This window comes from Pygocentrus nattereri, chromosome 10, assembly GCF_015220715.1.
Source record: "Pygocentrus nattereri isolate fPygNat1 chromosome 10, fPygNat1.pri, whole genome shotgun sequence".
NCBI lineage: Eukaryota > Metazoa > Chordata > Actinopteri > Characiformes > Serrasalmidae > Pygocentrus > Pygocentrus nattereri.
In genome coordinates this window covers 16,043,371-16,057,344 of record NC_051220.1, presented here as the reverse complement: position 1 = coordinate 16,057,344, position 13,974 = coordinate 16,043,371, and the positions used below count along the sequence as shown (strand labels likewise).

The window sequence follows — 13,974 nt, the reverse complement described above, 5'->3', positions numbered from 1 at the left end:
GTAGGACAAAAAAAATGTAAATGCATTTTAATGGAGAAACTGTAAGTCTGCCTTAATAAATGACTTGCTTGATGTTCTTGGAATGGTAACTGGTCCACTTTGACTTTCTCTTCTGAATTTATTTTCTAGTTATTGATTTCTTTGCAAATTTATTCTTTTTGCCTTTTGTAGAATTTGCCTGTTACCCGGATCTTAGACAACTTGATGGACATGAAATCAAATCCGGTGAGCTTTATTCCTCCACCACAGACACTGCAGACATTCCTGTTGTTAGTGTGTAAGACACCTAATTTATTAATTATGATGAGTTATAAATCTCTCAGACTGCCACCTTGTGGCTGCATTTGTGTATTACCAATAGGAAAAGTAGAATCTGACCAGCCTCTGCATTTTAGCATGGCATTTTGTATCCCTCTGCTGCCCAGTTGCATTAGTGTGTATAGTCTGTATTGCTTTAAGACACGGAATTTGCCCTGTTCAGAACAGTGAAGAGGCTCTTTCAGTACACAGAAAGGGCTCAGACCAGGAAATCTGATCTGCACTGTTAATGCGTACTGTCTCAACCAGGGGAACACCTGCAGAGAGAGAGAGCGGAGAGGGCAGGGGAAAGGGAGAGGAAAAGAGAAGTGAGGGGAGGGGAGAGAGCTTACAGTGAGCAGACACTAAAGTATTAAGTTTCTGGAGCTCAGGGATTTGGAAGTGTTCCATTAGCTCATCTAAAACAAAGCAAAGGTGCAAACTCTCAAAAAGCCTTTTCTGTATGCATGTTCCCAAAGTATGAACCTCTCTGGATTCTGAATTAATCATGTTTAAGTCTATAAGCAGCCAAGACCAAACTAGCAAAAAACAAGAATAAGAAGCTAAGAACAGCATGCAGTGTAATAAACAGCTGATGAACAGCAGTAAATAATACTGACTTGCTTTGTAAGTTGCCTGCAGCTGGCCACATTTCCATCCAGCCCACTCTCATAGATGAATAGTCGTTTGATCAGTAACCTGGTGTACATATACAGTACTGTGCCAAAATCAGCGACAATCTATAATATTCAGTCAAACCAGAGATTAAGTATCAGTCATAAAAAATTGATTTAACAGAAAACAACCATGATATCAGTTTTTCAGTATTGTGTTTTCCACCCTTTGCCTGAACTACAGCCTCCATTATTTTCTGAAGATTCGCTTTGTTTTTCAAAGAGATCTGCAGTGATTTTCTTTTTTGCACACCTGCAAAGAATTGGTTGCATTTTCTGCTTCTTACAAACCAAGTAAACACATTCAGTGATGTTGACATGTGGACTCCAAGGTGATCAGTCCATTGTTCTTGTTTGTTTTGGAAATGTTCTTTTTTTTTTTTTCTCAAGTTTCCTTTTCTCAGCGACAGCTTTGTGACGGCTACACCTCCTTTCAGGCATATAGCAATAAGTAGTTTTCTTACAGTGGAAGGACAGAAACATGGATAGATTTTTTCAGATCTGATGCAGAAGTGAAGTTTGATTTTCTCCTCTCTCACATAGATGAAAGCTTTAAATACTGTTTATTATTTGGTGAGTTTTGGTGGTTTGCCAGGTCTTGCATGGTGCTTAAGAGTCAAATTTTCTGTATAGTTTTAAATAATTTTTTGAGCTCCAGTTTTGGACACTCCTGTTTTTCAGGTTTTTTTTTTATTTGACTTTACTTCCCCTTCTTTATGCAAGCGAATGATCTTATATCTAATCTCCTCAGATATATCTTCCAAAAACATAAATAACTTACTGGATGTTTTGGCTGTAAATTAGACAAAGGTTGCCATGGACATGTCTAATGCTCTTCACCTGCATGTAGATCTTAGATACATTCCCAGGAACAATTGGCTATATTAACACCACGATTCCTTAAATCCAGATGCAACAAAAATGCATCTCTTTAAACAGGGTGGGCTTTGCCAAGCAAGTTCCCAAAGTCTCCCATGTGCATGTATCCCATGAGCCCTGTGTTGGTAGCAAAATTCCCCTTTAGCACACTGGTTTGTTTCAAGTTGTTGTTGGACCATTTTGAAGGAAAAGTCTGCCTTTGAAAATGTCTCTAACTCCCGAGGTTGTGTGGGGGGAATGACTGATGCTGATCTTTTATAAATGTGGAACTGTGCAGAGAGGATATGATGTGGCAAATTTTCGACACCCTTCCAATAATAAGACTTCTGGAAGTCTTCTGAAATAAGAGTTCTAGAGAATGCTGTCTAGAAGCATGAGACTCCCTAGACACTTTTTCAACAAATTTGATGGCCTCCCCCTGTAATGTCTTATTTCTGGAACTTTATCACCTTGCTAACATCTTATCTCTTGTAGAGTGTCGTTTATATACTACTAACCCACTCTTTTCCTACTCCCTCTATCTCTCTGTGACACAAAGAAGTTATTTTCTTCTAAAACATCCTCAGCTTCTCTCTGATGCTCCTCACTCTTTCAGAAAGCTCTGGCAGACAGATTACCAGATCTCATTACAGACTGGAAGTGCTTCTGCCCAAACCCGGCATCCCTCTGTCCATACACTTGAATCGGACATAACAATATTATCATTTTCTCAGCTACTGGAGTTACAGAGCACCATACAATACAGCTCTTGTTAGGAAAAGCAGAGGTAGAAAGCTATCCAGATTCTACTGCCCCCTCCTCAGATGGTCCTCACAGAGACACGTGTAATGGACCTAGAGTGGCCGTGAAAACAGTAGTACCAGGCTCTAAGAGCTGTGTTCCTGACTTGTGATTAGTGTTAGCCATTGCCCAGCAAAGGGGTAAACTGATAGCACAAAAATCTGGAGCATTTAGCCCTTTGGAAGCACCCATAGTGCTCCTCTTTCACTGAGCTGACGGCAAAGTATTTCTTCTTGTGGTAAAGTATGTGCGGGAGCGGCAGGCCTGCCAGGCTAGGCTGACTGAGGTCCTGTGGGAGAGGAGACAGGCTTGGCCGCGGCCAGTAGGGAGGATGAGTGAGGAGGACCAAAGCCATCGGCCGCTGTCTCCAGAGACAGCTCTCTCAGATTTTGTGGAAATAAACGGGACGGTAGCGAGTTTTTCTGCAGAATTCTGCAATTTGAGGGTCATCACCCCTGGACAAATGGTTGCCAGGAAGCATTAGCTTCTTGATAAGGCTTTAATGCAGACTGATGAGAGTGGGATTTTTGTAGCTGTTAATTTGTCCATGTGTTTCATGATGCCTAATTTGTGCTGTGTTTTTGCAGGAGACAGATGACTACAGATACTTTGACCCAAAGATGCTTCGCGGTAGTGAAAGGTAGGATCCTATAGTTGGGAGTAGTTTTTGGAACCACTTCCATTTTATCTGTGTATTTTATCTGATCCAACGTTATTCAAATATTATGGTAGAGCCATTTAATCATGGTAGGAATTTAAACTCAGTTGTGTCTTTGTCTCATATGTATGTAACAAAGTTAAACTGTAATTTTCCACCTCAGAATATAGAATATAGAGTAAAACAAATGTTATTTTATTAGCTGTATTCACTCACAACTAATGGATGAATTAACTCCTCTATATTTCACTTCCCTAGCTCAATTCCAAGGAACAAGAACCCATTTCAGGAGGTAAGCTTGAATAATTGATAGTAGCTAATGGGTTGATAATTATTGTTAGGGCAGAGTGGCTAGATTAAAGTATAGATTAAATGTATTATTTGAGATTTAAGCATAACTTAGATACCTATATTTGGATAGCACCTAGAGAAACACTTATACAGCAGCATTTTTTCAGAAGACAGTAATCCTTTAATCACTTTATTAAAACAAAACAAATGTTTTTGGAATTTTTTTGATGTATAGAATCTGAACTCCATGCATTTTCAGCACATGGCCTTAGGTATTTGAAAGTGAAGATAATATGGACCTCCTAGCTATGAAGTATTACATTCCATCATAGATGGGCTGGAAAGGGGGAAGTGAAAGAAGATTAGTTAAAAATATTTATCTCTGTCTGTTGGTGCACTGTGATGTAATCAAAAATCAGAAGACAAAGGTCACCATGCTTTGATTAAAGATTACAAGAAAACAAGAAATTTGTCTTTTAAATTGTGTGGTAAGCTGAAATTTGATTAATATGATGAGGGAAAACTGCTTAATGTGACATTGAACTAACAGATAAAGTCTTGATTTCAGTTTCATTTAGGGGAATTTTGTTTTTTCAACATGTTGTATACAGGTGACTGTGGAACATAAATTCTATACTCTGGCAGGGTCTGGGTGTTAATCTGGGTTTAGGCAGTGCAGATGGTCTTTAGCCTTCTGTCCTGAGCTCCGGATTAGGCCTTGCTGCACAGCAGCTAATTAAGAGGCCTGGAAAGTTAGAGGTAGCTCAGGGCCTCAGATCCTGCTTTTTTAGAATGCCACTGGTGTTGCACTAACTTTTTTTGCATTAAATCTTTTATTTATATAATGATTTCGCATCTGATGTCTCTGTTATTTTACAGGCCATTGTCTTTGTCGTTGGTGGGGGCAATTATATAGAATATCAAAATCTTGTTGACTACGCAAAGGTATGCTCTTACTGTGCTGAATGACATTTTGTCCTGGAGGAATATTGTGCACATGCTGCTATGAGTAAGAATAATATGGTGATTTTTTTGCAGGCCAAACAGGGTAAAAGAGTGATGTATGGGTGCAGTGAGCTGTTCAGTGCAACACAGTTCATGAAACAGGTATTTACCCTACTTAGCATGCACAAGACTGTACCACCATTTCAGAAAAACAATCCATTTGTCAGGAAAAGTTAATCAGTTTTAACTAAATGTATGGCTGCCCTGGTGTGACAGTTTGCGTCACAGTTAAGCTGAGAATGACAAGTAACAAGAATATTTCACATTCATGGACTAAACCCATTAAAAATTAACTGTCAGTGACAGAGAGTGCTGGGACGACGCTGCTTTGAGGGTGCTGGAATGCTTTTTGCTCCCCTAAGCTAATCTTCTTCAGTGCACTTTGTCTTAACAAAGTTGACATCAAGTCATAACATGTCAGTCCTTTAGTAAATATTTTCAGCTGGTTTTGTCCATTTTTGTCCTCACCTGCAGTACCAGTAAATATATTATCCTCTACTTCTCTGCATGAATAACTAATTATATCATGTCTCCTCCCCTCTGTATCATTTCCCTTAGGCATGCAAAGTGTTGGCAAAAATACCACCTAGCGCAGTAATTCACACTGTTTGATTTTGTTTGTTTAAACAATTAATTGAATGTCACTTCAGTGTGGTGACATGCTTGATCACATCGCTCTCATTTCTCATTGCTCTCATTTCTCCACAGCTCTCCCAACTGGGTCAGAAGTAGCAAGCTTTGAGATTACGCCCAGGGCCCTTTTTCCAGCATTCAAATCTGCAATCAGAACCTCTCCATTTATACAACATTGTCCTTCTAACCATGGAATTGCTGATATTCAATGTACTTTATGTTTAGTTTACTGTTATTTAATGAAATCACATCGCTAACTAACTCTTTCAACAATAAAGTTTAACAGTCTTACACAAATAGTCTCCATGTTTCTGTGCCATTCTTGCCCATATTCTGGTCCAGCTTGCTGTTTAGTCATTTGGAAAAAGTATGCACATCCCATTATTTTTTTATTTATTTTTAAACATATGTGGGTATACTAGTATTTTATCATCAGCTAAAATGTATATGTAGATAAATGAAATGTAATAGAAGATAAAACAATGGAAATTGAAATTTGCCTTTATTTATTCCAAAATAAATGAACTAAGATTGTTGTCTTTTATGTTGAAAAAGTAAGCACATCCCTGGCTTCAATAGCTGATTCAGCCCATTTTGACAGAAAAAAAACAGCTTTGTCTAGGAGTTTCCTGTAACTAAACCAGTTTCTGACACATAATGGGAGAAATGTTTGCGTACTCCTTCATACATTATTTCAGCTGTGCAATTTTTTGAGGAGTACAGTACTGCCACAGCATTTCAGTAGGATTTAGAGCTGGGCTTTGACTAGACCATAGCCCCCCTTTTCTTCCTTTTGAGCTTTTTTATTTGGTGGATTTACTTGTATGTTTGGGATCTTTATTCTGTTGGAAGGTCCACTTCTTCAGCTTCTACTTCTTGATGGTCTTACGTTCTCCTCAAGCACTCTGTGGTATGAATTCATAGTCAATTCTATGATTACAAGTTGGCCAGGCCCTGAGGCAGCAAAGCAGCCCAAACCATAACATTTAAACTACCATGCTTTATAGTTAGTATGAGGTTGCAGTCTTTAGCTTTACCAAACATGGCTTTTGGTACTGTGGCCAAACAAGTATATCTTTGACTTGACTGTCCATAGCACATTGTTCCAGAAGTCCTGGTAACTTGCCTAGATATTTGTTAGCAAACTTTAGCCTTGGCCAGATGTTCTTTTTAGACAGCAAATGTTTCCTCCTGGTGTACCTTCCATGTAGGTCAAATTTGTGTAGTCTCATTTTAGTGGTAGATGCATGCGCTTTGACATTCGTAGTAGCAAGAGTTATTTGTAGAGTCTGTGATGAAATTATGGAGTACTTGGAGACTTCTTTTAGCATCTTACTGTCTGCTCTTAGGTTCTTGGGTTCAAAATCCTGAACAGTGGTTTTAAATCTTCTCTACTTGTAGATCATCTTTCGGACAGTGAAAGGATTGTTTTCTAAAAACGCTTCTCAAACCAGGCCAGATATCTGAGTTGCATACAAGACCAATTCCTCCAATATATTCTCTAATGGTGTTTCAGTCATTGGCACCTGAATTTGAAGAAGTGATATTTATAAGGTTGCTTTTACTTTTTCCACAGTAGGAAAATGTGTTTCTGTTTATTTCAGTTATATAAAGGATAACAAAAATGCTAATTTGTGTCTTTTATTAAACTATATAATCTATCAATATTGTTCAAATGAAGACCAGATATCTGTATGTCCAGATATGCTGAGAATCAGGTTTTGGGTTTTGTTTTTTTTTGTTTTTTTGTTTTTTTTAATCAGTTTTTAACTTTTACTGAAATTAACTAGGTCAGGAAAGGGTCCTAGTCCTAGCAACTTGTTTACGTCTTTGTAGCCAACACACCTGCTGACATCTGAAGTGTCAGAGAGCAAAGGTAAGTGTCTTAAGTGATTTGGCGGCAGACGCTGAAGCTGCCCCAGACAATCTCAATCCTTAATACGATTAAGAAATTAGCACATTGTCCATAATCTCATGTACAGCACAGTGCTCCGTTACAATTCGGGCAGCTTTAGTTTGTCAATTAAGAGCAGCATGTCTGGGGTGGACTAGTTGATTTGTCATATCCTGCCTCACTCATCAACATTGTTTTCACCAAGACGAAGGCATTAAGAGTGCAAACCCCAGCACGGTGGACACTTAGTCCTGAGATGAATCCAATTTAACCTAGTTTAGATTTCATCTCAGTACCGTTTCTCGGAACAATGGATTCTCACAATTTCTCAAATGTTACGGTGTACCGTGTGTCTGAAGGAGGAGAGACGGTCATTGGTGTCTACTTGGTGATGTTGGGTAATAATTCAGACAGTTTACTTATATTGTTTCAATTACAGTTTCTGACTATTCTAAACACCACTATCCCACTGGAATAAGACCTAGTATTGCACTGTCATTTTGGAATTGTTAATGACAAATCTAGGACATTTTTATGAAACTGTTTTAGGAAAAGCTGGTGCTTATGTGATGTTTGCTTTTCTCTCATTTGATAGGCTGGCTCTCTTGGATTGGAAATGGAGTTGTGATTTTACTTTTGACCAAACAGTGGAAATCTCTTGAACCACAGGATTTCTTAACACTTAACCTCGCAGTATCTGATGCTAGCATTGCCATTTTTGGGTATTCTCGTGGAATCCTTGAAATTTTTGACGTGTTCAAAGATGAGCGATACCTCATTCGGACCTTTTGGACATGTAAGGTAAGGTAGTATATTTTTTTGCTGAATAACATCACTTTGCTGTGACTGACCACTCCTAAGAGGATTTTTTTGCGTGTGGGAAGATGCAATGTTCCTTTTCAGATTATTTTTGTTGTTGTTGTTGTTGTTGTTTCTTTCTATAGTATATATAGTTGCTAATGTTTTAACAATACATACAACATTTGGAACATCAAAAAAAGGGAAAAAACAGCGCTAACCAATGTACACAATGAAAGTTTAATTACTCCCATCATATGCATTGCTGATTGCAGTTCCATTGTTACTTATTTTTTATTGTTTCACATAAAACCCCTAACATCTAAATTGGTTTAATTTATGAAAAAGTAATTGTTTTTTTTTCTTTGCGTATGAATACTGAATAACATACTTTGAGAGATCTTCAGAAGCCTGAAATCAGATAAATGTAGGTTGCATTACTCAGAACAACTTTTATTCCACAATAAAAAATACTTTTATGTTGGAAACACATGAGAATGGGGAAAAAATGTACTGTTGCCATATGGCAATGCCATGCAGTAAATGGTTACTCTGTCACTGCATTATGCCTTCTCAAAAAGCTGCTCCCTAAAGCAACACTATTTCAGTATTTCATAAGCATTTCATAGTGCTTCGTGCCCCACACTGACAGGTGGTGTTATGAGGGGAGAGGTGGGGAGGAACTGTATCATCTGAACTCATTCCAACACCCAGGCATGTGCAGTTATCCTCTAATCTTGCTGGCTTGCTTCTTAGGGGACTGGTTAGTGGGTGATGACACATGTTAGAGCAATTACAGCATTGTGTCGGCAGAGAAAAGCCATAAATTTGTGATGCATGAGATGTTGTACCTTGGCCAGGTGGATGGATTCTTGATCCTGCTCTTTGGCCTCATCAGCATCAACACGTTGACAGGCATCAGCGTCATCCGCTACATCAAAGGATGTCAGCCTCAGTATGGTATGTCCAAGTTCGCCAAGTCAACAGAGTCCACAATTTTGAGTTCCCACCACTTAGTCCAGGTGCTCAGGGCAGCTTGGGTCAGTGAGGGCCATGTTAAAGTCCAAACATGTTGATTTGTTCTACCTCATTCAGTGAATCCACCCCAGCACTGCACACACCCCTTTGTTCCTTTGCCCTGCCTCCCTGCTCTGGCATTTGATAGCAGGTACTCAACACTGTTTGTTCTGCTTAAAGCTTATTTTCAGAGCACAGACATGACCAAATTTCCATTTCCTTTTGTGGTCAACCGTTAGACTACTGATTCTTCTCAATGTGAAAACCTCTTCTCTGAAAGCATTTGATAAATTGGTGGATATGTTTTTCAGTGTCATTGTTTGAAAAATCAGATCTTATTTGGCTGTACAAATGGTAGATAAATCAGCAAACACTGGAGAGCAACCATGCTGATGTAAGTGTTTGGTCTTGTGCTTCAGCTCAACACATCAACAAGCGTAGGGTTGGTCTTGTCATCACTGCAGTCTGGTTGTTCTCCTTGTTCTGGGCTGGCGTACCACTCCTGGGCTGGGGCGGTTACAGAGGTAAGGTCTCATTATACAAGTCTGATCTCTACTATTTTTTTCTAATGTTTAGCTTAATAAATAAGCATTTTCAAGTAGAAGAAAGAAGAGTCAGAGATGAATGAAGTCATGAAGTTAACCATGCACTGTGTAGCCCGCAGATATGGGACGTGTGAAATTGACTGGACCCAGGCCAGGTTCTCAGTGCCGGTCAAGCTTTACGTCATCAGCATTTTCTTCTTCAACTTCTTCATACCGATCTCGGTTATAGTGTTTACATATGTGTCTATCATCCGCACGGTCAACTCCAGCCACAAAATCAGCCGAGGTGGAGACATCAGTGAGAGGCAAAGGAAGATGGAGCGCAACATAACGCGGGTAAACCTGTTCAACATCCCACATTTGACCTCTGAATCTTTGAAGAAATAGTTCACCAAAACATTTGTGGCGTTGCCTGCTTGCCACAGATTTACTCAATCAGTAAAGACCAGTGATGCCCTAAGTTCATTTCTTTAATTTTTTGCTGGAGCTGCAAAGCGAATAAAAGTGAAGCCGTGTCACCCAAAAAGATTTGAGGTAGATGATCATTACTTATTTGCTACATTACTCTGTTCAACTAATTGCTTTTGAGGTAAGATGAATATTGTGCAAGTTTCATTTTGCTTGTAACTATTCATTTAACTCAAATCTTTACCTTTGGTTACCAGATTTTTGTGCAAAAAATTCTGTTAGGCAATTATTTCTTTATTTTGCTTCTTTCTGTTGATGCAGACTCCCTTGATTAATTCCCCCCCTTGTAGGTGTCCCTCATTCTGTGTGCGGCCTTCCTGTTGGCCTGGTCCCCGTACGCAGTTATCTCCATGTGGTCCGCCTGGGGCTACCAAGTACCCCCACTCAACAGTATCCTGGCTAGCCTCTTTGCCAAGTCAGCGAGTTTCTACAATCCTTTCATTTACATTGGCATGAGCTCCAAGTTCCGGAAGGATCTGCAGGATCTGTTTCCCTGCCTGAAAGCCAGAGCGTCTCAGAGCTCCACCCCACAAATGCCGCTGGTGGCCCAGCCTGACGACGTGCAGCTCCATCTAGATCGCTTCAAAGAGGAAGAAGTAGAAGAGAACACAGACTCTGGAGTGGAGAAAGGCCGTAATGAACCTTCCAGCAACAGTGCTCAGGAGGACAGACCGGAGAGCTCACCTCAGGTGGACACCCAGAATAACCCCTTAATGGGGCCAAGTGACAAGAGCGCCATCTCTCAGGCATTCTTGAGGAAACCCAGCGATTCTGGAAGACTGTGATATTCTGTTTTTTGCTAAATTGTCTTGTCTTACAGTCTTTTACTAGACTGACAACATTGTGTGGGGGCTTCTGACCACAAGAATGCGTTTTGATTATACTGTATCTGAATGAGAGAAATCAAAATTAGAGATTTATTGTAAATTATTTCTTATTGACATTTGTATATATGAATTATCTTGAAAAATTAGAGGATGTTAATGTAAAGAGTGGGAAATATTGATGATAAAACATCTGCTTTGAGTCTATTCAGTCATCCAAGGATACAGAATCCCACACAGGCTTTGACAGACATTAACACTAGGTGTCTGCAGTTCTACTGTCCAAAGCTGTGCAAGTTAAACAATCTGTGCTGTCCACTGCAGTCATCTGAGCCTTATTAAACTGATGGCAGGTGTGTATAACCTGGATCTCTGCCTGTTCTGCTGTTCTTCTTTGGATCCCATTATTAAGTTCCGCGCATGGCTTTGGAAAATTTGAATAAACAATTGTACATTTTAGAAAAACTCAAGTGGTTTTGTGTGTTTTTTTTTGTTTACATTATAAAAATTAGATACTTATTAAACATCTGCTTTACTCCCGCTGACAGTATTTGTTTTTTTGTTTTTAACCCTGAAAAGGTGTTGACATATACAAATGTTGGAGCAATTCTGGAATGATGTAATATCATAGCTTCAGCTATATTTTAGTGCTCACTCACCACAAGGGAAAAGCAGCAGAAATGGCATTAAAGCTACTTGTTATAGACAAAATGACTGTTGCAATTCGATTGCTACATATTGCAACTGGGATCCTGCAACTTCTGCAGTATATTAAAAATAAATTGATGAATTAATAAAGTCACATTGGGCATTATATTACCCAAAAGAATTTTTCAGTCTCTCCAGGAATTTTTGATCTAAAACTCAACCAAGCCTCACAATATTTGCAAAGACCCGCAGTTTTATCCTGTCACCTCATTTTTTCACTTTAAATATGTAAATCATATCATTGCTTTCATAATTATTATGCATCTAGTTTGCATCTGTTCCCCAGCACACCTCGTGCCATGCAGATGCATTTTTGAGGTGGAGGTATGATTGACAATGCCTATATTTAATAATAATACTGTGTTAAGCATTTTTAGATATAAAAGCCCCACAGTGCTACTGGATGTTCCGTAAGTTAAAACTTTTTTTCCAATTATTTTCCTTATCTTTCCTGAATATTTGTTGTAAATAATTAGTTTCATTATAATATGAATGAACAATACTGAATATACTTAAAAACTTTGAATTTTGAAGTTCAAAAGTATATTAAATATCAACTGTTGGTGTGTTTGTTCTCTATTCTCAGAGGTACATTTACCCTCACCACTCAGAAGACAAACAAAAATGTTGCAACTGTAATAATAATAACAAATACATCAGAAAATTGTGGTGGGACTGACTTTTGTTGGATTACATACATATGGATATTTATTCACCAAAACAACCACAGAAACAACACTTGTGGAACTGTTCTCACAGAATACAGTCAAAAAAAACTTTTTATTGGACTGTAAAGGCCATAATCACAATAATGATTAACAAACAACATACTGAGTAGCTCTAAATGAAACAGCTTTTGGATTAAGGCCTTTTTAAAGCTTTTTCAGTGTTGTTTGAGGTTGCTCTTTGTGCAGTCACTCTGACAGCAGCATTAATGAGAGGCCAGTGTTGTAAGGATGGAGCCCTCAGTGACCTGCTCCTGCTAATGTGGGAAATGTCCTTCCTTTGCCCTGTGCTAAACATTGTGGGAAACTACAGAGCTCAATCACTGGAGCTCAGTACACAGATTATCCAACCCAACAAGATTCAGAGGGTTTATGTACAAACTGTGGCTACTTAATTGAAATATGTCCATTTCCTTTAGCTAATAACAATGTACTGATTTACTACCAATATGTGAACAAAATACAGTGTGAGGTAGTAAAGCAAAAAGCAATAATACAGACTGTATAATGAGCACAGACAAGAACTGAACCAAATTATTTATGCAAAGTTTATGCAGAACTGTTAGAATCAGCCACTTCATTATACTCCAGCTCCAGAGCACAGTAGCCTTTTAGCTACTTGGTAATATTGTAGGCAGAAAAAGCTTAGACTTGGGGGGCTCTAACTGGGTTAAGAACACCTTATGGTTCAAACAGAATGGAACAAATGTTTCATGTGTGAATAATCCTTTCAGACACTAAGTGGGGTGATGACATTACTTGCAATCTTTCTCTGTGCTTCTTTCAGTGGCAAGTCATTAACTCCATTTTGACATTATTGTTCAAAAGCCATTATGTAACACAGTCCTGCAAAATAGCCTAACACTACAGTTCACATTTACCCAGAGTGTCCAGTGCAAGTAAGCAGCTAAAAATTTTAGCACCCGTAATGAAGGAGGACAGGGACACACTAACAAATTAGGAGGCCTCCACTGGTGACGAATTGAAGAAGGGGCAGTCAAACACATGGTACACAAATACATAAAGTACCCACAAAATTATCCTCAACACTCACTCTCTGGATCCTGAACCAAGCCAAGACAGAATAGATGCATTTCACACTGATCTGTCTGCTCACATTAGGTTTTTATTTTTCTTCTTCTGTGGCGTCTTGCATGTGGAACATGGCATATGGAGGACTCTCATCCAAAAAGGACACACAATATCTAAACTCTTTTATGTTAATGGTGAAATACAGTATATCCAGGCTAATGCTTTAGACATAGACAGTGAAATGTAACTTTTATTTTGGGAAAATAGATTCTTCATCCTCACAGACAAATCTGGGCTCCAGTCTATATCGCATTAGCCAGGGCTAATATTTGTGTAGGTGAAAATGGTTGCCTAAATGAGACGTCCATCCAAGTGTTGGACGGCTGACGCTATTTATATGCTATGGAGCGGTAGCTCCTGCATTCCTTTCCACAAAGTAGTGGATCTCCCATGAAGTCTCACATTGTGCAGCATGTGACAGTGCAGCCTTGGCCTGGGCAGAAACAAGTGTGTCACGTCTCCTTAAACTCAGCCTCTCATCTGGCCAAACACACAACTCACAGGTTTCAGCTTCAAGCCAATTTCTCCGTATGACCATCATCTGCCTCAATGGGAACAAACACTGCATAAAACCCAATTACATAAAACCAAATAACCCAGGATTATACACTCTTCCTGGGACATTGTGATGAAATCCACTCAATTAAAGGGGAATTCCACCAATTTCTGCATAAATAAATCATTAA

The 13,974-nt window shown here is 39.0% G+C and overlaps 2 protein-coding genes across 3 annotated transcripts in view; both read left to right on the top strand.

Annotated features, from left to right (window-relative positions):
- Window positions 1–5,516, top strand: part of scfd1 (sec1 family domain containing 1) — a 28,915-nt gene extending 23,399 nt beyond the window's left edge. For both annotated transcript variants that reach the window (XM_017703318.1, XM_037541701.1), the window contains exons 20-25: window positions 172–225; window positions 3,218–3,270; window positions 3,547–3,580; window positions 4,459–4,524; window positions 4,618–4,686; window positions 5,293–5,516. In XM_017703318.1, the coding sequence (XP_017558807.1) occupies window positions 172–225; window positions 3,218–3,270; window positions 3,547–3,580; window positions 4,459–4,524; window positions 4,618–4,686; window positions 5,293–5,316 (300 nt within the window). In that variant the 3' untranslated portion in view covers window positions 5,317–5,516. The remainder of the gene's footprint in view (window positions 1–171; window positions 226–3,217; window positions 3,271–3,546; window positions 3,581–4,458; window positions 4,525–4,617; window positions 4,687–5,292) is intronic.
- A 1,535-nt stretch (window positions 5,517–7,051) lies between these two features.
- opn6b (opsin 6, group member b) lies at window positions 7,052–11,216 on the top strand. Its single transcript, XM_017703319.2, has 6 exons — window positions 7,052–7,509; window positions 7,707–7,912; window positions 8,770–8,869; window positions 9,346–9,450; window positions 9,584–9,807; window positions 10,230–11,216. Exons 1-6 carry the CDS (start codon window positions 7,422–7,424, stop codon window positions 10,722–10,724), a joined length of 1,218 nt encoding a protein of 405 aa, XP_017558808.1. The 5' UTR covers window positions 7,052–7,421; the 3' UTR covers window positions 10,725–11,216.
- Window positions 11,217–13,974: the final 2,758 nt, after the last annotated feature.